The sequence below is a fragment of the Phascolarctos cinereus genome, unplaced genomic scaffold, assembly GCF_003287225.1.
Source record: "Phascolarctos cinereus isolate Bilbo 61053 unplaced genomic scaffold, phaCin_HiC Scaffold_4;HRSCAF=312, whole genome shotgun sequence".
In the NCBI taxonomy this organism is placed as follows: Eukaryota; Metazoa; Chordata; class Mammalia; order Diprotodontia; family Phascolarctidae; genus Phascolarctos; species Phascolarctos cinereus.
In genome coordinates this window covers 375,948,553-375,974,639 of record NW_027555847.1, presented here as the reverse complement: position 1 = coordinate 375,974,639, position 26,087 = coordinate 375,948,553, and the positions used below count along the sequence as shown (strand labels likewise).

General features: G+C 36.8%; 1 protein-coding gene across 5 annotated transcripts in view; it reads right to left on the bottom strand.

The window, feature by feature from the left end:
• Nucleotides 1-26,087, bottom strand: part of SMAD2 (SMAD family member 2) — a 97,564-nt gene that overhangs the window by 56,712 nt on the left and 14,765 nt on the right. For 4 of the 5 annotated variants that reach the window (XM_078153270.1, XM_020985803.2, XM_078153271.1 and 1 more), the window contains exon 2: nt 15,012-15,304. In XM_078153270.1, coding sequence (XP_078009396.1) covers nt 15,012-15,247 — 236 coding nt within the window. In that variant the 5' untranslated portion in view covers nt 15,248-15,304. Of the gene's footprint in view, nt 1-15,011; nt 15,305-26,087 lie in introns of those variants that run through there. The other variant, XM_020985806.2, reaches the window with a different exon arrangement.

Below are 26,087 nucleotides of genomic sequence, written 5' to 3'. Positions count from 1 at the left end.
GATGATCCAGACAAGTTGGCTGTTCCTTTCATATGACAACCCATCTCTCATCTCCATGTGTTTACACTGGCTGACCTCTCCACATCTTGACCCCATCCTGGAAAGCACTTCCCTCTCACCTCCACTTTATAGAATTCCTCACTGTCTTCAAAACAAAGTTCAAAGGGGGCAGCTAGGTGGCGCAGTGGATACAGCACCAGCCCTGAATTTAGGAGGACCTGAGTTCAAATCTAGCCTCATACCAAACACCTGACACTTACTAGCTGTGTGACCTTGGGGCAAGTCATTCAACCCCAACTGCCAAAAAAACCCCCAAAACACAAAGTTCAAGCACCACCTCCTAGAGTTTTCCCTGATTCCCTCAACTTCTAGTGCCTTCCAACCCTTATAACCAGATATTTATCCTGCATATATTTATTCTATATGTGCTTATCAATATAAGTATTCTTTCAATGTATAGAACATGCTCCTTGAGAGCAAAAATTGTTTCCTTTTTTTTTTTTTTGCCTTAGCATGCGCTCAGTACATATTAGGTGCTTATAAGATGCTTACTGGCTGATTAGGGAAGAAAATACTACTTTAAAAAAATCAACAAGCTTGAATATGATTAAGATAAAACTTGGAGAACACAGTTTTGTTTTGTTTTGTTTGGGGTGGGGGGGAGAAGTGAGGCAATTGGTGTTAAGTGACTTGCCCTGGGTCACACAACTAGTAAGTATCAAATGTCTGAGGCTGGATTTGAACTCAGGTCCTCCTGACTCCAAGGTCACTGCTTTATCCACTGTACCACCTAGCTGCCCTGAGAACATGCTTTTTAAAGATCAATACAAAATGTTTAGACTCACTGCGGAGCCTTAGGGTTATTTTTTTTTTAAATAACGGTTGTTGTTCAGTCATTTCAGTAGTGTCCAACTCTTCATGACCCCATCTGGGGCTTTCTTGGCAAAGATACTGGAGTGGTTTGCTATTTCCTTATCTAGCTCATTTTGCAAATGAAGAAACTGAGGCAAACAGGGTTTAAGTCACTTGCCCAGGGCCACATAGCTACTGAGTGTCTGAGGTCATATTTGAACTCAGGTCTTCCAGGTCAGGTGCTCTAACCACTGTGCCATCTAGGCTGCCCCAAGCTGTAAAGGTTTTCAAACATAAAGAATTATTATCCAAGGCAAATAAAGTATCAAAGATCCTTTAATTTGATTATGATACAATTCAAACCATACTCTAATGCATAATGATAATACTGGACTAACTCTTCAGGATGGAAAAATACTACTACCCTAAATTAATAGCAATTAAAGATGTCAAGAAGACAGAGTAGTTCATTAAAGATCATACTCAACGGGAAAGCAAAAGTAGCAAAAACCTAATTCAACAGAAAATGTTCTAGTTCAAGATGTTCAAGCATAAAAATCCTTTGGGAGATTATCCCTAGATAAGCATCATATAATGTTCTGATAAGCATACTGCTTTCATATACAGCTTCCATTAGTTCTTTCTATTCCATTATTTTATTGCCATATGCTATCTTTCATCTCATTTCCCAAAGCAATGAGTCCTGGTTGAAATGCTCATAAATATGACAAAAGATTAAAGAAATGAGAAGAACTTTCCAGGGTTGCTTGTTTTCCTTTCAAAGATACAAGATATTTGTTGTTCCTCTATATTACAGTCAATTACATAAACTGATCAATAGTTTAAAAGTACCTTGACTGAGACCCCATTAAGATATAACTAAATATGTATAGCCTATATCAGATTGCAGGCCATCTTGGGGAGGGAGGGGAAAAATTTAGAACTTAAAATCTTTTAAAAGTGAATGCTGAAAACTAAAGTTAAATAAATTTTTTTAAAAAAAGATATAACTGTATATACAGCAGCTAATCTGAACTACTCCTGAAGTATTTTGATGTTTTCTTGTAATATCATCAAAGACTACAGATAAAAATATTAAGCTGGTGGAAAAAAGTTCTTAGAAGTAAAAGATCATTAACCCTGGTGACCAAAAAAGAACCAAATATACACGTAGAAGAATGTTAAGCTCAGCTAATTTTCACAACCAGTCCAGTTTAAACCTAACAACTCTATCGTCATATCTTACCAATAGCAAAGATCTGTCTATATCCTTCTGGAGGCATCCTAGGCGAAGTTTATACTTACATTGTCATTTTTGCAATCAGTAAGTTTGGGAAACAGTTTTATGATAGCCAACCAAGCAATGGAAATGTTAAAAGTCAAGAAATAATATTCGGAGGTTCTTTTCCCAGATTCCCTTCCTCTACCACTATTCCCACCCCAACCTCCCCAAAAAACCCACTTTGGGGGAATAAAGGATTATTTGACTTCCTAAATTGTATTCAACTTTCTTATCCTCCTCTTTTGGCACTAAAACTTGAGGGAAATTCATGTGAAGCAAATACTAAGAAGAAAATGTCTTGTCACTATTTCTTTCTTTGTGATTGTCCCTTTCCTTACTTTGTATAGAGAACAATTAACTAGGGACATTTCACTAAAACTGATTTATTCTATGTAAGTGACAGACTAAGAAAATAGCCAGCCAAGCTCTTCTATTTTTATTGCTGTTATTACTTCATACTAACAATTAATGCCTAATAAACTATTTTAACATTTTAAAAGGTACGAATAACTACAACACATCACCTGTAACAACATTAAAGTCAATTCTAAAGTGCTACCAAAGTCATAAACCGGAAACAAAGGAAGAAAACATACATTATATAATCTGAAGTCACCTATATTTTACAAGGGGCACAAAACATTCTCTCTTAGGGTCAGAACTTGTAGAATGAAGAGATGTTTTTAGTCATAGGAATTTCTTCTATAGTTGGTGTGTCCTAGATTCTTGAAATCCAGTTTAACCAAGAAGGAAAAAATACAAAAGTCTGGCAAACAAAAAATTGCATTAAACTGAGAAATCATACACGCACAAAGACAGACACACACACTATACGAAATATCTTTAACTTTGTCCCCAATAAGTTAGAAAGTACACAGCAAACGTAGTAAATAGGCCAGGCCAGCACAACCTGTGGCCAGCAAGCCATGCCTGCCTGCCACAGGATTTGGAAAATGTCCTCTGTATGTAGAGGAAATCCTTTGGTGTGCCACAAGTTGTGCAGGCCTGAAATAGGCTAAGAAAAATCACCACTTTTGGCATCACTGGGCTAGATTCAGAAAAGTAATAGATTGATTGTTCACTCCTTCTATAAAGATTTGTTGTAAGGTTATGCTCTTTTAAGCAGGAATCTTTCTTTTGATTCAAATGCACTTAAGAATACCAGTTATGTGTCTTAATGTTGCATATGCTAACAGATGCAGACTTTTTTTTCCCCCAATTGGTTCTACTTAGCCATCTTCTTCTGTTACAATGGAAGGCTCAAGAGGCTTAAGGGAGGGTATATCTGGGAAATTATGTGAAATAGATGTCTATTAAAACGTTTAGATACATATAGAAAAAGTCCAATCTAAACAAAACAATGCAGACTTCACATATCTAATCCAAATAAAGTCTTTAGAAGCAGCATAAAGAATGCTAAGAGGCAAGACAGTTTGCTAGACCTAGAGATAGTTAAGACCTAGGTTCAAATCCCAATTCTAATACTAGTTATATTACCAACTCAATAAGTCCAAAACAGAACTCACTGTCTTTCTTCCCACATTCACCCCCATTTCTAAACTTCTTTATATCAATTGAGTACATAACCCATCCTTCCTATCATATTACCTAGGTTGGCAACCTCAGAGTTATTCTCAATTCTTCCACATATCGAATCAGTTACCAAGTCTTGTCTATTTTACTTTCACATTATCTCTCCTGATCGTGTTTCCTCTCTACTCACATGGTTACCACTCTAATTCAGGCCTTCAATCTCTCTCAAATGGACTACTACTGCATTATAGTTCAATTGGTCTCCCTAGTTCTGGCCCTCAATAAATTGCTGAACGGAATATGTAAAAGATCAAATAGGTTAAAAAAAAGATTTACAAAACTTAAAGCACTATGTAAATGGTAGTTATTATTATCGTTATTATTCCCCTAATTTTCCTTCAGAGTTCCAGTTTCTACCCAATCCATCTTCCATACCTGCCAAAATAATCTTCCCAAGACACAAGTCTGAACATGTAACCTTGCCCCCTTCACCTCTTAATTCCAAGAGATAAAACACAAACTCCTCAGTCTGACATTTAAAACTCTCCACAATTTGTTTCCAAACTACCTTTCCAGATTTATTTCTTATTATTTCTTTCCATACACATTCCAGATGAACCAGATGAACTAGATTACCAGCTAATGTCAAAACCCAACAACTATCTGCCTTCCTCCACATCTTCACAAGGAGACAGTCTTTCCCCTTTGTTTGTATTATTTCCTCCTCCTCACCTCCACCTCCTAAAATCCTTGTCTTCCTTCAAGGCTCCTCTTAAGAGCCACATCCTCCATAAAGCCTCTCTCAATCCTCATATGTCATTATTTTATGACCGACTTAGATAATGGCTTTGAAGATATAACAACTATCTCCCAAAGACAAATCTGGGAGGAATAGGTGACAGAATCAAAATTCAAATCTTGACAGGGGAGATGAAAATAAACAAGAAAAAATGTCATAAATGCAAAGTAGAACTTTTGGGCTTCCATTCAGAGCCAAAAGGCCAACTATACAGAATAGAGAAGACCCAGATGAACAGAGGTCTATATTATAAATGAAGCAATAGCATAAATCAGCTACTAAAGTAAGTAAGGCACTCTTCAGGTACATTCATGTAAAAGGTAACTCACATTATATTGGCCTGACCACAAGGTTATGATTTTCAAATTTGGACCTCCCTCCTTTGGGGGGGAAAAAAAAAAGGAGGGAGAGAGGAGAACACTGACAAAATGAAATGCTTTACAGTATTAATAATTATGGGGGGAGGAAGTTGGAATAAGTGAAGGGATATATGGAGAAACTAGACAAATATATGTAAACATATTACTAGGCATAATTAAAAGAAGTTAGGGTGCTGGTTTAGTCTGGGGAGGAAAGTGTTATAGAAACTGAATTTATTCTTAAGGAGCACCAGAAAACAGAACCACAGCCTACAGGTGATACACAGAGAACTCACCAACTAGACTACTAAGAGATATTTTACCAAATGCTTTGCTAAAAACCTAGGTAATCTATATATAAGCATTTCGGTGATCTGCTAGTTAAGTATCTTTGTATAGAAGAGGGAAGGTACAAAGGATGAACACAAGAACATGGAATGATGGGACAGCTAGGTGGCTGTCAGGAGGACCTGAATTCAAATCTGACCTCATTTACATCACACTAGCTGGGTGATTCTGGGCAAGTCACTTAAACCAAACTGCCTCACCAGAAAAAAAAATTAATAAAATAATATCAGGAAATGTTAAAGCTCAGAATGATGCAAGGCTGGTGAGGGAGGCTAAGTACAACAAAAAAGTTTTCTAGCTATACTGGGTAAAAGGATATTCAAAGAACAGTGAGGACCACAGCTTGGTGTGGACAAGACAATAATAACTGACAACAAAGAGAAGCAGAATCGCTGAGTTCTTAATGTGCTTTTCTCTTTGCTCTGTCAAGAATGACCTTTGCACTAGAAATGAAAGGGGGGAAATGGCCAACAGGGAGTTGATGTGCAAGTTAAGGATCAAATGAATAAATAAATGTAAAATTTCTAAATTCTCAAATTCTAGTTGAACCAGGAGAGAAAAAGTAGAAAAGTCTAGCAAGCAAAGAATAAGAAAACACACACCTGGTCACCCTTGACATGTTACCTGGCTCAGAAGAATTGCATCCCCAGATACTGAAAGAACCAGTGGATGATTGCCAACTTACTGCCAACAGTATTTGAATGAGCATGGGAAAGAAGATACGGGAGTACCTTTTTCCCTAATATTGCCATCTTGCCCTGCTAAGCCTCAAGGCTTGGCTATTACGAATGTGATGCTTACCAAAAATGGAAAAAAATCATGAAACTGTGCCAAGTGGATCCAACACAAATTTATATTATATAATCTCAACTGGGCCTTCACTATTGCAAGGCAACCCTTTTACAGCCTCCCGATTAACTCACAGCCCGTTCATTACAGTGTCTCTTGTAAATCTTTTCATCCCTCCATGGTCCTGTATCCCCCAACTCTCTCCTAAGAACCTTCCCTCATATTTCACTGAAAAAATCGAAGACATTCTCTGAGAGCTCTCTGGTCTCTTTTCCTCTTAATCTCACGTCACCCAGATGCCTTCTGCCACTATGTCCTCCACCCCAGTTAAACATGAAGAGGTGACCCATCTCTCTGGCAAGGCCAAACCCTCTCCATGCATAAGTGATCCCATGCCATCCCATTTTCTACAGCCGGTTGGAGCCTCTATCATCCCCACACTCTCATTTATCTTCAACCTCTCCCTATCTACACGTTGTGTCCCTATTCCCCACAAACATACTTACCTCTCTTCTACCCTTAAAAAACTTTCATTTGATCCATTCTCACTAATTAATCAACCCATCTCTCCTACCTTTTGTGGCCAAACTCCTCAAGTAGGTGCCTATACTTTCTCTCCTCTCACTCGCCTAACTCTCTACTGCCTGGCTTCTGATCTCATCATTCAAATGAAAACTGCTCTATTGACATTTAATAATGATTACTAATTATTACTAATAATTACTGATGATTTTAATTGTCAAATCTAATAGCCTTTCCTCAATCCTCATCTTTCTTGACCTTTCTAAAGCCTTTAACACAATTGGCTATCCTCTTTTCCTTGATCCGTAACAGGAAGCCTTTTCTGATCCCGATTAATTCTAGTGCACTCCCTGTGGTGATTCTTTCCTATTTATCCTGCATACAGTTTAACTGTTCGAAGTTTTTCGCATCCCACCCCTCCCTCACATTAGAATGTGAGATCTCCATGGCAGGGATCTCGGTCTTTTTGAGATTTCTGTATCCCTAGCACTTAACATAGAGCCACTGCCCATAGTAGGCACTTAATAAATATTTACTGAATGACTAATTAGAAACAGGGCAAATGTTCTGATTCCCCCCCCCCGCCAAAAAAAAAAAAGGTAAGAGAAAGAGTCTTCAAATAAAAGATCTGCCTTTGACTTCCAAGGAAATTCTACAATGGATCATTAATGTGACAAGGAGGGAAAAAGCCAGAAAGAAAGCAATGATTACTAAGAGCCAGCATGGCTTCAACAAGAATAGGTCATACCAGAAAACTATTACTTCCTTTTTGACAGAGTTAATAAAGTAGTAAACTGGGGAATTCTGGAGCTATAATTTAAACTAGGTTTGATTTGATAGAGCATCTCATGATATGAAATACATATGAATACACAGTAAAATGTGATAATACAATTAGATGGATTCAGAACAGTCTGAATGGCAGGACTGAGGAGTCATTTGGGATTCAATGTTAACTTGGTAAGAGGTCTCCAATGTCTTGCTACCGGAATTCATATATGGCTCTGTGCTATTTAACATTTTTTATCAATGCTTTGGATCAAGCTCATCAAACCTGCAGCTGACAACCAGTTGGGAGGGACAGCTAATAAAGATGAAAGGGACTTCATGGCCATCTGGTCCAACACACACACAAAGAAGACTCCCTACTACAATTTATCTGACAAATTGGTCAGGTCTTCCAGCATCTGTTTGAAGACCACCAATGAGGGATACCAACTACCTCACTAGGCAGCCTATTCCACTTTTGGATAGCTCTTTATGATAGCTAAAGAGTTTTTCTGACATCAAGTGTCATCCCCTGGCCCTCCTCACCAAATATTTGCCTTTTAGTTGCTTCTACCCATTGATGACTAAGTAAGGATCTAAACATACCATCACTAGGCTAAATCTATTAAGACAGAATTCAATAAAGATAAATATAAAATCTTTCATCTGGGTTAAGAAAAAAAAACTTCACAAATAAAGGATGAGAAAGAAATGGACAGGAATGTTTGACCTAAGGTTTTTGAGTGAACTACAAGCACATATTAGTCAGCAGTGTGACAGAACAGCTGAAAATGCTTATACATTTTGGGCTGCATTAAGAATGGCACAGCTTCCAGGAATAGGGAGGTATTAGTCTCTCTGTACTCCACCCTGGTCATACCACATCTGAAGTACTGCGTTCAGTTCTGGCATCCACAATTTAAGGATAGCAATAAGCTAGAGATCATCCAAAGTGCACATAGAATGGTGAAGGACCCTGAGTCCACATCACATATGAAGATCAGTGGAAGGAAAGGAAAGAAAATGCCCAAGGAGATATAATGGCTATCTTTTAGAATTTAAAAAACTGTCAGGTGAAAGAGGCATTATTCTTTTTGGTCTAACAGGAAGAATTAGGAGCAACTAAATCAAAGGGAGTTATTATTTAGGAAAAACTGCATCAGGAAAAGCATCTTAACAATGAGAGCTATCCAAAAGTGGAATGCGCTGCCTAAGGAGGTAGTGGGTTCCCTCTTATTTAAGGTTTTCAAGCAGAGGCTGGATGATGACTTGTGAGGACTTTTTTGTGAGTATAGGTTAGACTAGATGAGGTCACTGAAGTCCATTCCAAACCTAAAAATCTTTGATTCTGGAGTTTTGAGGAGGCAGATTTAAGTTTATTATAAGTGAAGAACTAATATTAGAGCTTTATCCCAATCCAAGTATCAATTTCTTCTTGAAGTGTTCAAGGAGAAGCTGAATGGCCCACCTGTCAGGGAACGTTACAAGGGGATATCTATCTGCAATAGGTGAGAGGCTGAACTAAAACACTCAAGATTTTTCCTGAACTCCCCTTTCAAGGCTGTAAATTACTGAAGAGCAGGAACCATATTTTTTATCTCTTTATTCCCTACAGTGCTTTATACATAGTAAGTGTATAATAAATGTTTTGATAAGACACCTGCTTATATACCTCCTAGTTCTTAAGATTATGTCTTCAAATTTCAAACCTTTTCAATCAGTAAGAATGAAAAATTGATGTAAACTTCTAGCACAGACTACACTGGCAAAAGACCATCCTTAACATATAACTAGTTGAGTAGAAAGGAATTAGAATAAAACCCCAAAAAGTTAAAAATCAAATATAAAATAGTATACTACTGAAATGATTTAAGCATTTGAAATATTTAAGGCCAGTGCCCACTTCAAAAACTAAGGAATTTCTAAAAACTGTCATTACTTAAAAAGGTATCCATACCTTTAAACAGAGCTGAAATATTAGAGCCATCCCAAATTAGAACAGAGGGCAGTAGTGGAAATTCCCTAGCCAGAGTGTTTTAAGAATAGAATTGACACCCACTTTGTTTGGCTTGGCTTCCTGGAAGGGGAGAGAGAGGCTAGGTGATCTCTTAAATTCTCTTAATAATCAAATTGAAAAATTGTATTTAAGGTCCTGTCATGTGTTTCTATCTTTAAATTACATGTCCAGCAGTTGCTTACAACCCAATGGACAAAATACACTCATCATCACTAAAGAGCATAGGGCAACTCCAAGTAACAGTCTAAAAGTAGATATTTATATTTTAATATTCCCTGAGAAGTTTCAAAAACAACTTTTTAAAGTCTTATAAAATGAAAACTTGGTGTTCAGACCACTCCCTTCAAAAATATAGCTGATGCACTCTCTAGGTTTGTCCTGCTCACATTTATCATCCGGTCACCACAGCAGTGGTATATTTTTTTTAATTAACTTTCTGCAAAATTTATGAAGACTAGTGCATTAAGACTAATGTATCATTTATTCAAGTCCATACTAATTACACAGAACATCATACAAATGCTATAAGAAACACTAAGTTGTACAGCAATAGTATTCCTAAGTAGTGCTTTGTCTTACTGTTCTTAGCTGAACATTTGTTCAAAGTCTAATTCAGAATGTAAACAATCTCTTCAAAAACAAATCTTACTACTTTAAGCACTGTTCCATACCAACTATAGGCAGGAAAAATATTAACCAATAAAAGAGAAAGAAAATGTAAAAACTGTCTTCTAACCTCGGTGTGAAATAAGTTAACTCTGATGTTATTTCCAAGGGTGATTTTTAGAATCCAATCTTAGGCTGATTCAGAAAAAGATTAGTTATATTTCCTGCCTCTATATCCTTGCTCTACTGAATCACTTTCTCAAAGGCCATCATTCTCCTAATTGTGAAATACAATAGCCTTTTCACAGCCATCATTCTCTTTGACCTTTCTGCAACACATATGACATTGCTGACTTTTATGATACTTATTAATTCCCTTGACTTCTAGGGCTGTACTCTTCTGGTTTTTCTACTTTTCTGATCACTCATGTAACTAATGTCAAGTGCTTAGTAAACTTAAATGCATAATTCAATGAACATTAGTAATTTATATTAATTCAATTCAACATTTACTGAGTTCCTATAAGTGTAAATCTAATCCAATTTGGAAATGCTAAACTAGGTTATTTTCTAATAAGTGATCTGAAATAAATCTTGCTTCCATGCCAGATAATTAGCATCTAATCTCAAATACAGCTTTATAAAGAAAACACTCTTTATAACCTAAGTACCCAACTATTTTTCCCTGTTCTAAGAAAATTAAGCTCCTCTGGAACTCTTTACAATGTGAATTATTTTAAATTAAATTTCTAGGTCAGTCACACCCATCTTCAAATATAAGTACAAACACATTTCGGAGCCAAACATAGCTATTTTAAAATTAGCCACTCTTTGAAGAAGTGACAGTGCCATTAATATCATAATACTGAACTCAAATAATTCAGAATTTCAGATCATGCTGAAAACGCACTACTCCACAATGTTTTGTTAGACCAAACCAAACTTAAAATTAATAAAATCATAGGACAGAGCTGGAAAATATCTCACATCACTTTCTCCTACCTATTCATTTTATATATTAGGAAACAGAGGCTTAAAGGAGTTGTAAGTTGCTGAATGTAATGTAAGTTAAGTGAGAGAGCTGGGACAAAAATACAGGTCTCTTGACTCTCATTTTAGTGCTCACTCTACTCTGCTATACTGAATAAGCCAACTATATAAATATACAGACTCTTGTGTTTCTAAAAGAAAAATTACAGACAGCAAAGGTTCCCCTGTCCTGGTAACAATTTTTTCATTTATATTCAGGTAGCCCTGCCTTTAAAATCTCATTGCTCTATTACCATTCAATGGTAATTTAAAATTTCCATGTTGGTTTTCAGGACGTTTATTCATTCAATGGTGCATGAACATATAGGAACCATCTAGTACAAAAGGGAAAACTACAGGCTATTTTTGAAAATCAACAGGTCAACAATAGAAAGTAAAATTTATTATTATTACTAGTAATAACAGCAGCATGTAAACAGAGTTTTGAGGTTTGGAAAGCACTTTACAAATATTACCTCATTTTATGCTCAACCCTGGGAAATAGGTGCTATTATTATTCCCATTTTATAGATGAAATCTGTTAATCTTTTAATATACAATTAACCTCAACTGTTTAAATAACTGTGCTTAGGGAAGTAACTATTCACACATTAGTTAAAAACTTGTTATCATCTCATCATCATCATCATCATCATTATGAGGCTAATATAGCACAAAAGTACTGGACTTGGAATCAGAAGAGACTTGAATTTTAATCCTAAAATATACATTAACAGTGTGCACAGGCAAGTCACCTAACCTCTGATTCTTAGTTTCTCAGTCTGAGATGCCTATGGGACATCCATTTCATAATTTCCAGTCAACAACTGGTGATGCAGGGCTACAGTATAGAAAAAAGACTGACAGTATTTGTAGAACTGAAAGTAATTTGAATACAAATGATAATTAAATCCACGGCAGTTGATATGTCCAACAAGAGAGAACGTATAGATGATGACATAGGAAAGAACTTTGGGATATGTTCAAAGCTGGAGGGTGTCATATGAATAACAAAAGTGTTGACAAAAGAATTGAAGCAAAGACTGAAGAGGGGGAATAGTAGCTTTGCCTTGAGAACAGATTCATTAAAGGGCAGCTAGGTGGTGCAGTGGATAGGGCACTGGCCATGAAGTCAGGAGGACCTGAGTTCAAATCCAACTTCAGACCAAACACTTGACACTTACTAGCTGCATGACCCTGGGCAAGTCACTTAACCCCAAATGCCTTGAGGGAGAGAGGGAGAGAGAGGGAGAGGGAGAGGAGAGAGAGGGAGAGAGAGAGAGAGAGAGAGAGAGAGAGAGAGAGAGAGAGAGAGAGAGAGAGAGAGAGAGAGAGAGAGAGAGAAAATGGATTCATTATCACTGGAATTGGGAGTATAAGTGGTATTGGGATGAATTCAAACAGTAAGCAAATGGTTAGTAACAAGAAACCAACTAAGTATCTCAGCTTTGTACTATCAGTCAATAAACATTTATTAAGCACCTACTATATGCCAAGCAGTGTGCTAAGCATATGTGCCCAGTCTGCCCCTCCTGGAGTCTCATGGCAGCCTTAAGTATGTCTAGTAAATATATAAATGTCAACTAGTATTATAATTCAATAAAATTCTAAGTGAACCCAAAAAATAGCAAAGAGTTGAAAATGTAGAATTGACCTTTGAAAACTGAAATAGCCAGACTTTAAAATATTTCAAAAGCAAAAAAAACCAGACAATTAAAATAATTTATTTTTTTAATGGAGAAAAATTCCTTAGTGTGGTACAAACACAGCAATGAATACCTGAAGTATTGAATTGATTTTCAATAAACAACCTGGGGAGACAGTATAGCGTAGTGAAAAAAACAGCAGACTTGTACTCAAAATAACTGTTTAAAGCTATGGCTCCACAACTTAAATTCAACAAGCTTGGGTCTCAGTTTCCATCTACAAAATGCAATTTTATATTTGCACAACAATAATCAAAACTGTAGTAAAGAGTCACATGAAAGTGCAAAGTACTTTGAGAAAGTTAAGGACTAGAGAACAGAACTGTGATTTCATCTGTAAAGGGAACTCTCAGGTGAGGAAGCTCCCTCTACTAATGCAGGTCAGCACTTTCTCAGTAACTTAGTCTTAGAGAGTTGCTGTACCTTCCCTAAATTTGATGGAGAAAAGAACAGAGGGAGATCACAGGAGAGGAACAGTAAGAATCACATACATAGTTACATTTATACCACAGCAGTTCTATTTCTCCCTTGCACTATGTCAAATTCATTCTTTAAGCACCTATAGCTTAAAAGGGTTCATCCTTTCCTTCCATGATTCCCTCACAATTCCCATTTTCCCACCTACCTCCTATGCCAAAGTTCTAAAATAATGGGAAATTAAAAACCAAGGGAAAAAAGTGCTGATTTGGGACATGTGAATGATAGTTCAATTTTTTTACAGTGCAGAATGCTACCCAGTTCAGTAATTCTGCAGCAAATAACACTTGATATCCACCAAGCTTACTTATATAAGCTCTTAAAATAAAGACTGCTTAAACCTTAAGTGACATAATTTGAATTTATAACAAAAACTGAAATCACTCAGGGTTATCATTTTCTTTCGTCCTAAGGCCACTAATGCCCTTCTCAAGTCTACCAGTTTTTTCTTCCTACCCACAAAAACTTCCTTCCTCTCCTTTGTATGAGAGTCTTTCCACATAAAATTTCAAAAAGATTCTGATTTCCTCATTAGGCAATCACCAGACTAGGAAGGAAGGGAGGAAGGAAGAAAAGAAAGGCTGCAAAACTTTAAAAAGCTTTTTTTCAATATCCCATGAAAAATTTAAACACTTTCTCCCATATATACCACATAAGAATGTACACATTCTTGTGCCACCTATAATGATCAACGACATTACTAGACCTGAACATTACTCAAACCAAGACACTACAAAAATTACTGGTATTAAAGGGCATGTTTTTCCCTAAATGAAGAGAAAACCTTTCTGTTTATAATGTTATGAAACAAATCTAATTTTCCCCATTCTTCTACTAAGAACTATTCAATATAAAATTAAATCTACCCAATTAGTTGTCAACTATAGTTTTACATTCTTAAAAGAGAAAAATTATTCAAGCAATACATGAAATGATGAAGCCAAAGGAATAAATGCGTCATTCAATAAAGTGAAGTGATAATTCAGAAACAAAAGCAGACAACAGGTCAGCTGGTAGACATGACTGAAGCTACCACTGAGACTCACTGGCAGTAAGGATAATTTGGGGAGCTGGTTGCCCTGGAAGAAGAATGCCAGACAAAAGAGAATGTGCCAAATGGAATGCTTCACAAGTTACTTTTTATAGTCTATGAATACGGTATTGCTAACTTCTATTTTGCAAAGTCCTATTATTTCAGCATATAGTACAGTTAGTATTAGTATATTTAACTATATTACCAGTAGCATTACATGCAAAAACACGTAATCAATGATTAACAGACTGCATGATGAAATCTATTTAAGCACATATGCTGTTTCAATGAAGTGATTTTTTTCTTAGCTTAATCCAAAAAAAAAATTATTTAAAAAAATCAGTTTTAGGTTAAGTCCTGTTGTATACCAGCACCAAAAATATTACTTTTAACGTTTTTTTTCTTTTCTTGGAAAAGTGCTACAACTCAAGATAAACACCAATTTAGTATATACAATTTACCAAAACATTAGAGATGTTCTTCATATACTGATGACTGAAGTGTTGACCAAGGAAACAAAAATGGGCTGGAGGCTAAAGAAAAATTACTATGATCGTTCCTTATTTACAGTACACTCAAAGTCACAGAAATTTTTTTTTAAAAACCTACAGAAATTGTTACCTTACTGCACTGACATCCAAAAGCAACAGAACTTCTTAACACAATCTAAGTATTTACTCCTTCACCTAACTTCCTTAGTGTTCAAGGAAATGGCTATGAAACACAATGAAACAATTCTAATACATCTCTAATACCGTAACACTGAAACACGTTGTTTACAAGTGACTTGAAAGTCTGTCACAAAAATTTCCTCAACTTTTGTCTGTAGATTAAATTCAATTCTGCTATTCCTTTAGGATAAATGATCAACATGAGGACCACACAACCTACCTTGGTATCGTTACACATTTCGTATTACAGTTTTGAGTGGTGATAGCTTTCTCAAGTTCGTCTAATCTTCCAGTTTTCTTTAGCTTCTTCACCAAACTTTTAACTGCTTTTTCACACCATTTTTCTTCCTGTCCATTCTGTTCTCCACCACCTGCTCCTCCAGAACCACTGGCAGATTTCTTCCATCCCAACAGCCTCTTCACAACTGGTGGAGTGAATGGTAAGATAGATGACATGTTCTTACCACAGACAAGCAGCAATTCACAGAAATAAAGTAGGCTTCTTTATCCAACCTAAAAAAGAAAGCAAAGCATAAGTTAGTAAGGGACTCCAAAATCAAGTAATAATTTTAGACAGATTATGTAAAAAGAGATCAAGCAAGGTAGAATTTCTGAAAGATTGTGACAAAAGTGCTTGATGTTTAACTTTTATACAGAATTATTTCTACTACATAACTAAAATTTTAAACTTTTAATCTTCAAAAATATGCTTCAGATACGGATTTATAAGAGTATTTGAATGGAAAATATAATGTAATCAATTACGAAGAACTTTTTAGAAAAGACTTGAAACTTCAAATAATATATCTGTCCCCTAACTCCTAGAATATGAAAGCAATGCTACTCTTCCAAATAACTTTCAAATTTTAAATATAACAACTGTCTCCAGAAATAAGATATAGATTTTGAACACAAAAAACTATACAGAGTTAATGGCAGCAAATTTGTAAATAACCCAGCCTCCTCCCCCACCATCAGAAATCTACCCATTTTATCTCCCACAAGGGATTAAAAAAAAAAAAAACCTGAAATCCAAAGAATTCAAAAACTGTTTCACAACAAATTAACAAAGAAGTGACAAAAATGTTCATCTGACCCAGAGACCCACTGCTAGAGATACACCCCAAGAGGGTCAGAGATAAGAGTAAAGGAAGAAAAATTTATAGTAGCACTGAAGAGGAAACAAAGTAGGTTTCCACTGATTGTGAAACAGCTCAACAAAATGTGGTATGTGAATGTAAGATATTACTGTGCAATAAAAAATGATAAATATGAAGAATACAAGGCATGGAAAGATTTAAAATGAAATGTTATCAAGTAAAATAAACAGAACTAAAAAAATAATATACACAATAGCTACAGAAAGGACAACAAAAACAAAAACTGAACACTGTGAACAAGCTTGATCCCAAAGAGGAGAAATGAGAAAATGTAATTTTCTCTCTTTTTTACAAAGGTGGGGGATTATGGAGGCAGAACACAATATATTCACACTTCATATGTTGGTTGGTTTGCTTTTTTAAGTGGGAAGGGAAGGGAATGAGCTTAAAATAATGCCTATTACGTGCCAGGTATTGTGCTAAGTGCTTTACAAATACAGTCCTCAATATTTGTACATTTAACCCTTGCAACTTCAAGCATTTATATATTTTACTAGTAACCTCACTTTTACACTGGCAACTGTGCACATTCACAGCTATGCAGTGTAGAGAAAAAAAGAGAGATGTGATGTGTGCAAGTTTGTGGAGTGGCTGTTATCCTACTAGGTGCTTTACTGGTCTTGTTCACCCTATCTTTGTAAAGAGCTCCTCATGCATTCAAAGTATCAGAGGTGATGTCAAGACCTCACCAATTTCAGCATCTTCTGATCGCAATGACTAGAGTTCCAGTAACCTCTCCCTTGATTTTCAGAGGATGGCCAAGAAGTAGCATAATAATGTCCGAAATCGATGGTTTTTGTTTTGTTTTTATCAAGATATTAGCACAAAAGATCACAAAATTTTAGGGAATTACTAGTGAGAAAAAATGTTTTGCATGTTAACCAATTTTATTTTGTGTGCAGCATTTTATGGGTTATTAGGATGAGTATATGTTATCAGAATTAATGTTTTGTTATAAAGAACTATACAAAGAAAAGTTTATTTTTAGCAATCTCTAGTAAAAGATTCATTTTTGGCGATCACAGGAAACTAACCCCTTATTTCCCATAGGTTCAATGTATCAACATTCATGCTTTTGATTTTCATGCCGTTTTCTAAGAATGCTAACCCTGAGAAAGAGAAGGATTAACTATATTATCTCATTTGATTCTCAGAATAATCCTGCAGGGTAAGTGCTGTTATGAAAGGGTAAGTAACTTGGCCAGTGTCACACAAATATCTGAGACCAGAGCTGAACTCAGGAATTCCTGACTCTAGATTCAAGTCTTTTTTGTGATTATTCTGTGTTATAAAGAATGGCTCTCTGGAATATGGAGGAGGGAGATAGATTTTGCAAAATGAAGTGATATAAAAACAAAATACATCAAAAAATTTTTAGATGGATTAACAGTAAGTTAAATATTCTAGGGATGAGAGTAGCAAAAATAAAGATAAGAATGAATATGCCATTTGGGGGACTGACCTACAGTGGAGGATCCATTAACTGTCATTTGCCTTTTATAAAAAGCTTTTAAAAAAAAAACTTCTTTCAAGGTAGACTGTTTTTTTTTTCATGGATAACACAGAATACCTCCTATGTGACATAAAAACAAAACTAGATTAAAGGGTCCATTTTGGTAAACAATTGAGTTTATAGACTTTAATCCTTAAAAGAGTTACAATGATCCTTTTCTTCATTTCCTTTGTAGGATCAACATTAATGTCCAGCCAGGGGCCCTCTCTTTTTTATTCTCTACACTTTCTCTAGGTAAGAATTTCCAAACCAAGAGTCTGTGAACTTGAATGGGGGAAAAATTATATCTTTATTTTCACTAACTTTTGGTATCTCTTGTAATTCTATATATTTTATTTTATGCATTTAAAAACATGATTCTGAAGAGTCTAAGTGATTTCTTTAATTCCTCTTGATTCAGCTGTAATTTCTATGCAATCAACTCCCAAATCTGTATCATCACCTTTTTCTCCCCTGAGTTCTAGTCTTCCACATCACCAATTGTCTACTGAACCACCTGAATGTCCCATAGGCATCTAGAAGTAAAACACATCCAAAAGTGAGCTAGCTATCTTTCCCGCTAAATTCATTCTTTCTCCTAACTTCTGTATTTCTGGAAGGCACTACCATCCTCTCAATTAACCCTGAGGCTCTTCACTCTCACCCAATCCTGCCATATCCAATCAAATATATTTCAACATCTCTTGCACATACTACTGAGGCCCTTATCACCTCTTGCCTGGACTACTGCCAATCTTCTAATTGGTATACAGCCTCACCTACTAGCACATCTAATCTTTCCCTTCTCCAAACATCCTCCAAGTAGCTGCCAAAGTGATCACACTAATGATCATGACACTTCTGCTAAAGAAGCTTCAGTGGCTCCTATACCTCTAAAATAAAATATAAACACTTTCGCTTTGCTTTCAAAGTCCTATCTTGCCAAGTTAATTTCACAAAACCCCCCCCCATACACTCTATGCTCCAGCCAAACTATTCTACTTGTTGTTCCTCTTACATAGAACATTCCTTCTCTCCCTCTTACCCACTCTTTGTACGAGCTGTCCTATGTCAGGAATGACTCCCACCTCAGTTCTACCTTTTGGAACCCCCTAGATCTCTTTAAGGTTCAAGTACCATCAAATTTAAGAACCCTTTCCTGATTCCCAGCTGTTAGTCTCATCCCATTCACCCTCTATATTTATTTTGTAAACACCCTGTATTTACTTATCTATATTCTCTTGCACTGAATATAAGCTCTTTGAGGGTAGGGGCTGTTTCATTTCTGCACTTGTTCCCCAAATGTCTAGTACATGCTAGTGTTTAATTGATTCACTGATCAAAAGACTGGACAATATAGTTATTAAACATATTTATTACAAAAGAGGCATCAATTTATGTTTAATCACATTAACAGTAAATGTTAAGATGGAACATTTAAAATAATGAACAAATCTTTCTTTCCTAGGTAAAGAACTAATTTTGCAAATCATATGCAATTATTCATTCAGGAACTGTTTTAGTGCTGTTTCATGTACAAAAGCACTATATGAGGACTTCAAATGAGAAAGATAACCAAGCCAATTCAACAAGGAAGAATTTGCAAATTCCTACTGTATGTGAGGCATTGGACTAAGCACTGGGGTATAAAGAAAGGCAAAAAAATAGTCTCCAGGAGCTCAAAGTCTAATGGGGAAGACAACAAGAAAACAGACAAGATATATACAAGATAAACTGGAATAACCTCAGAGGGAAGGCATTGGAATCAAGAGGGATCAGGAAAGGCTTCTTGTAGAAAGTGAGATTTTAGCTGGAACTTGAAAGAAGCCAGGGAAGCAAGGGGAAGAAGAGGGGTAAAAATATCCAGAGTTCAGAGATGAGAAGTCTTATTCAATGAAGGGCAAGAAAGGCCAGAGCTACTTGATGACAGAACTCATGGAAAGGAGTAAGGTATTCAAGATTATAAAGGTAGGAAGGGACTAGGGATTTGAATGCCAAACAAAATTATATATATGATCATGGAAGCAACAGGGAGCCATTAGAGTTGACTGAATGGGGGTGAGGGATTGGAGTAGGGAGAGACCTGTGGCAGGGAAATCAACCAGAAGGCTACTGGCAACAGTTCAGACATGAGGTGATAAGGGCTTGAACCACTGGGGGTGGTATTAGCATCCAAGGAGAGAAGGGAACATGTATGAGAGATGTTACAAAGATAAAATCAACAGGTGTCTGCATCATTTTGGATATGGAGGGGAGGGAGGTAAGAAAGTGAGTAGTCAAGGATGACACCTAGGTTGCAAGTCTGGGGGATTGGGAAGTATATGGTATCCTCAACAGGAAAGAGAGTTTGGGTAGGAAAGATAAGTTCAGTTTTGGCCATGCTGAATTAAGATGTTTGCCAGACATCCAGTTCACGATAACCAAAAATGTGAGACTGAAGGTCAGCAGAAAGGTTAGGGCTAGATGGAGACTAGAGATAGCTGAATCCAAAGAAGTTGATGAGATAACCAAGGGAAATAAGATCAGAGCCCTGGGTGACTCCCACAGTTAGTGGTCATGACCGTGAATATCCAACAAAAGAGACTGAGAAAAAGTGGATAGTGGTCGGAGAACCAGAAGACAGTACTGTCACAAAAACTTAGAGAAGAAAGTATCAAAGAGAAGAGGGTAATTAATAGTGACAAAGGCTGCAGAATGGTCAGGAAAGATGAAGACTGAGAAAAGGCCATGAGATCTGGCAATTAAAGAGATTACTGGTAACTTTGGAGAGAGTAGTTTCAGTTAAATGATGAGGTCAGAAGTCAGATTACAGTTCTGAACTGGAGTCATAGATTGTAGTTGGCCTTCAAGTTCAGCCACAAAAGGGAGGAGCGATAAAGGATGACAGCTAGTTGGAAATGATGCATCAAGGGAGGGTTTTTTGAGTATGGAAGAGACGAGGATGTAATTTTCAGGCATCAGATAGGGAAAAATTTAAATGAAGTGACATGGTATATGCATCATAGAAGGGAGCACTCTACTAAGTCAGGATAGAATGGGATCCCTTGAGCCTGTGGAAAGATTTGCCTTGGCAACTGTGAAACAACAGTGAAAAAGATAGTAGAGGAAGGCATATGAGGGATGAAAGATAAGAAGACAAGAGGGAGATCTCAGAGTATGATCCCAATTTTTTCAGTGAAATGAGACAAAAAACAAAAAAAAATTTTGAACAAGTCAAGGTTCTCAGCTGAGATGATGGAGGCAGGGAGAGGGTGTGATAGAAGGTTTGAAGAGAGGTAAAAAGGTTAGGAAAAGCTATCTTGGTGGGTGAGAGAGTGAAGATTAGGAGGAGTAAAAGATTTGTCTTGCTGCAGTGAGGGCCCAGTTGAGATTATGTAACAAAAGTTTGTAGTGGATCCAGCTGGCGATGTTTTATCATTTTCTTCAGCTTCATTCAGTAGCACATGAGTAAACGCAAAGACGACAACAGACTGTGGTAAGCCAGGACTGAGGCTTGCCAGGCCCAAGATCTTTGATAAGGGAGCAAATGACTTGACCAAAGAGGTTAGTACAAAATTGAACTGATTCACCGAAGTGTCAAGATGGGGAGTGGATAGTGTAGCCAGTTCAGGGGTGATAGCCTGGGAAGAAAACTAAGAGCCTGAGGGATTGGAGGTAAGGGTAAACACAAAGAACAGAGCTAAAGGATGAAAGGTGGAGCAAAATGTGAGATGACAACAGATTATGATCAGTTAAAAAGAAATTTCAGATTGTATGAACATGAATGTGGAACACTGCATCCTCATGAAATTTCTGTTCAGTAAAGGAAGATAAGACACACACAAATATGCGATACCATGTAACAAATAATGCATAATATGGTATGAGAAAATCATCACAATGGTGCAAAGATCAATTTCAAATACAGATCAGGACAGAATTCCTCGCTGAGGTATTAAAATATTTGGGCAATCCATCTTAAAGGATGAATAGTGTAGTGTAGGTTTCAAATGTCACAGGTGGGGATTAGGAAGTATAGTCCAAGCATAAAGCCATAAGCAAATGTGGAAGGAGAGAGGGAGGAATGGAGGAAAGAAGGCACAGAAAATGTTTTAAGTGCCATTTGGCAGTGATGTACAAAGTATGACTAGAGAAGAGGAAGTAAGAGCACCCAGAAGTTAAGGTGACAAATTAGGAAAACTGTTGCAATAATCCAAATGAGGTAGAAAGGTCATAGTAGGAATGGAAGGGATAATAGTTAAACTGACAACCTAAAGATGATTACACAGTGACAAATAAAGGAAAGGTAGATATCTAGAATTCAGGACATTGTCTCTATCCATTTATTACCACTCCAATCAATGGGAGTTTCTCTTCTGCCTAGCTATCAATAATCAGAATTCTGGGGCAGCTAGGTGGCACAGTGGATAGAGCACCATACATGGATTCAGGAGGACCTGAGTTCAAATCCGGCCTCAGACACATATAACACTCACTGGCCTTGTGACTCTAGGCAAGTCACTTAACCCCAATTGCCTAAAAAAAACAAACAAACCGGAATTCAATCTGCACTGTTTTGGTTTTTTGAGTATACTAAGTAAATGAATAGACAGTTGTCCTTTTAATTCTGTTACAGGTAGAAGCATTAGGTCAAAAAGAAATGTAATGTCCAGATATGACCTATAATAAGAAATTCTGAAAATGAGTTTGTTTTGGTGGTAGTGTGTGAGTTTAGGTATCAAGGAGTAAAGGGAAGCTAAAAGGTTATTTTTTGCTACTAAAAGAAGCTCAAAACCACACCTATATTGTTAGAACAGTACCTAAATGAAGTCAGAAAATGAATTTTGTGAGATGTCAAATAATGACCTGACTCAAGGAGACATATCACTTCCAGCAAGGGAAATCTGGGCAGGATATTACAGAACAGGTAGCACCTGAGCTTGATGGAAAGAATTTCATAAAGCAGAATTGAGTTTCTGCCTTGGGCCCTAGGCCTAGAAGACCACTTTTATCTTTCTTGGGCATAAATTCCTCCTCTGAACCCATCAAGAAAACTGCCCTTAGCCCAAAGGTTTGTCTTTCACTAAATTCTAAATTTTATTGATTTCTAACTCTTAGATCGACACAAAGCCTTCTGAATTTCTTTATCCTTGAATACGCTGGCTTAGCTCTCTGGGTTAAATAATGTCTATAATTCAATACCTAATCATTTATTCCCCTTCTTCCTGTCTCAATACCACAGTATCTTGGTGCTACATTCTAGCCCCCAACTGCTTTCTCTTCTGAACTCTATCTACCAATATGTTATTCAAACCACAAAGATAAAATCCTCTTTACAGGACAGAAAAATAAGATACATTTAATCTCATTTTGTAAATTCTGCATTATGAAATGTTTGCTACACAGGAAGTCCTATTTTGAACTGTTTCAAAATATTCAGTGACAAGGGAGGAAGATTAGTGACTAGGAAGAGCACCTGGAAGCAAGTGGACCAGTTAGAAAGCTGCTGTAATAATAACAGAGGAAGTAGACAGACCGGCAGTAGGAACTGGAAGGAGAGTAGTTAAATTGACAACCTAATGATTGATAGTGATACTGATAACCCCTTTGTTGTTGTTTGATAAGGATAGCCTACATACAATGGAAAAAAAAACACTGGCTCTAGGGTCAGAAGACCCCTGTTCAAATTCCTTATCTTCCACATGCAACCTTGGGCAAATCATTTAAACTCTTTGGGCCCCTTTTCTCATCTGTAAAATGAGGGGACTGGACTAAGTGACCTCTGAGGTTCCTTCCACTTTTAAGGAACCACTATATTCCCAGCACCATGTTTGGCCCATCCTTGTCCCTAAGGAGTTTGTAATCTAATGACTTCAGGTTAACAGTTATAAAAATCAGTTATTGTGCTGTAATAGCCTCATGAACTACTAAAGTATATAGGTATTTGCCTTTATACTAAATGGAGCCATATTGCTATACTCTTTTGAATTCGCATGTCTTTTTGTTTTTTTGTCTCCTTCCCTGCTGTCAACTTCTAGATGCTATCAGTATTCCTGCCTTTTGCAATCTGCCCTGTGTCCTAATCCTTTGGTGGCTAAGCAAGCCTGTTAGAAGTGTGTCTAAGAAAAGAGTAAACAGTCTATGAGTCAGGCCATCTCTTCTGAGTAGGTATATGAAAAGCTTTAGGATTCGTCTATTTTGGCAGTTCTGAGTCTTTTATGGCTTATTTGCTAGTACTAGGGTGTATCCAAATAGGGGAGGCTGCCAAATACCTGAACTCTGGATAAGTGAAATGTTATTATGCTAAGTGTTTTGACATGTATTCACAATTGTCACTAACCTCTCCTGACTTAAAACATTATAAGCTTCCTTGTCCGAGAAAAAAATTGCAATATTTAAATTAAGATCAAAAAGCTTGGAGAAAAAATGAAACCGAGGTATGTGTAAGACAGTCCCTTCTTGCCATAATAAGGATTATTTTCACTCTTGCAAATTTTCAATTCCTGAATACTAGGAATGTGTATTTTAATTATATACTCATTAAATGATCAGAGCTATAAAGCTAGAAGGGACCCTAGAGGTCATTTTACATGACAGTGACACTCAGAGAACTAACTTGCTCAATGTCAGAGAGAGAGATTAAGAAGCAGAGCCAGGATCCAAAAACTCAAATACAAAATCCCCAAATTCACTTCAAGAAATCACTATATGCATTACTATCTTGAGTAGTTATATGATGAAATTTTACCTACAATGCTCAATATTCATGAAGGACTTAAAGAAAATTATAAACACAAGTTTACTGTGACTAAATCAATAAGATCTTCCAATTAGCGAAAGCTGCTCCATCATCAGAGCACTGAATCCTCATATGATTTCATTCTCATGCCTAATCCCTCCTACAAAAATAAAGGGAAAAAAAACCCCAACCCTTCCCTTCACCTCTCTCCCCCATATTGTTTCTACTGCCAGACTTCTCAAAAGAACAGTCTACACTCACTGTCTTTACTGCCTCACCACCCACTCATTCCTCAACCCCTTGAAATCTGGCTTCCTCCCCGACTATTCACAGAATCTCAGAATTTCAGAGTTGGAAAGGAGAGGAACAGCCATCTAATCCAACCCAAACCCAGGAAAGAATCTCCACTACAATATGCTCCACAAGTTCTGTCTGAAGACCTCCCATTAGAAGTGGAATCCTCTGCCTTCCAAGGTAGGAAGTGAAATAGCCCTCAATGTTAGGAAGTTTTTCCAAATATCAATCTTAAATTGGCCTCTGCATTTCCATCCTATTTCATGCTCCTATTTCGATGCTCTAAGGCCAAACTTACCAAGTTTAATCTCTTCCACATGACAGCTCTTCAAATACTTAAAAGGCAAGTATCTTGTTCCCCCAACTCATCTCTTTTCCAGGCTAAACACTTAATTTCTTTCAACCCATCCTCACAAGGCCCTTCAACTATTATGGTTGTCCCATTTTGAACATTTCTCTACTTAACATAATGAATACAGTACTCCAAAGCTGGTCTGATCAGAGCCGAGTACAAGAGCATTTTCACCTGTTTACTCATGGAAGCTACGGCCTCTCTTGATGCAGCCAAAGTCACATTAGTTTTTACTAACATATCACACTGCTGACTCATGTATTCCATAGAGCTTGTAGTCCACTAGAAGTCGAAAATCTTTTTCAAAGAGTTGTCTAAACATGCCACCACTACCCCTATTGAAATTGCTCTCAAAAGGTCCCCCAAAGTCCACTTAATTTCCAAATCACATGGCCTTTTTGGTTCTCATCCTCCTTGATTTGTATGCAGCACAACCACACTAAACAATCCCCGAATACCTGAGTTTGAACCTTGGGGAAGTCATTTAACTTCCCTAAACCTCACTTCCTTACCTGTAAAAATGCATGAAAGAACAAAATAAAACAAAAATAATTTGAAGGAGGGAGGGTGGTTGGTAGTAAGTGGCCTCAAAGGCCCTTCTAGCTCCAAATCTATGATCTATCTCTATTTTCTCCCACCTTCTAAACAAGTGTTCCCTAACCTAAGGCTCTGTCTCTAGAATTTAACTGGTATTTTCTAGTACTAAGCTTCCTCAATACAAGGACAAAGAGTGAAACAAATCCCCCAAAAGAACTTATATTCAACTGGCAACATAAGGCAGGTCAACAAGTAAGTAAATACAAGGTAATGTGAGAAAGCAAGAAGCATTAATAGCTTTAGAAAAGAATGTGGCTGATCTGAGCCTGCTTCATCGAAGATGAGGATCTGAAAAGTTGAGGGGAAGGGGAGAATGTATGGAGGTATGGGGAAAGGCATGTTGTACAAGTGAACAAAGGCTAGAGATGAAATGTTGAGGAACAGCTAGTACTATCATTTGGAACACAGTGCATAAAGAACATAAGACTGGAGGCAGATTGTGTAGGATCTTAAATGCCAGACAAGAGTTTTTATTTTATCTTAAAGGCAAATTAGAGCCATTAAATGTGTTTGAACAGGGTAGTGGCCTGGTCAGAAAACTATTGCAATAGTTCAGACAAAAAATGATGAGGATATATAAAGATGGATGTGTAAGTGAAGAGAAAGTAATAGATACAAGAAATGGAGGTAAAGGGGGCAAGGTTTAGTAAGATTGCATAATAGAAGGAAGAGTAAAAGAGAGG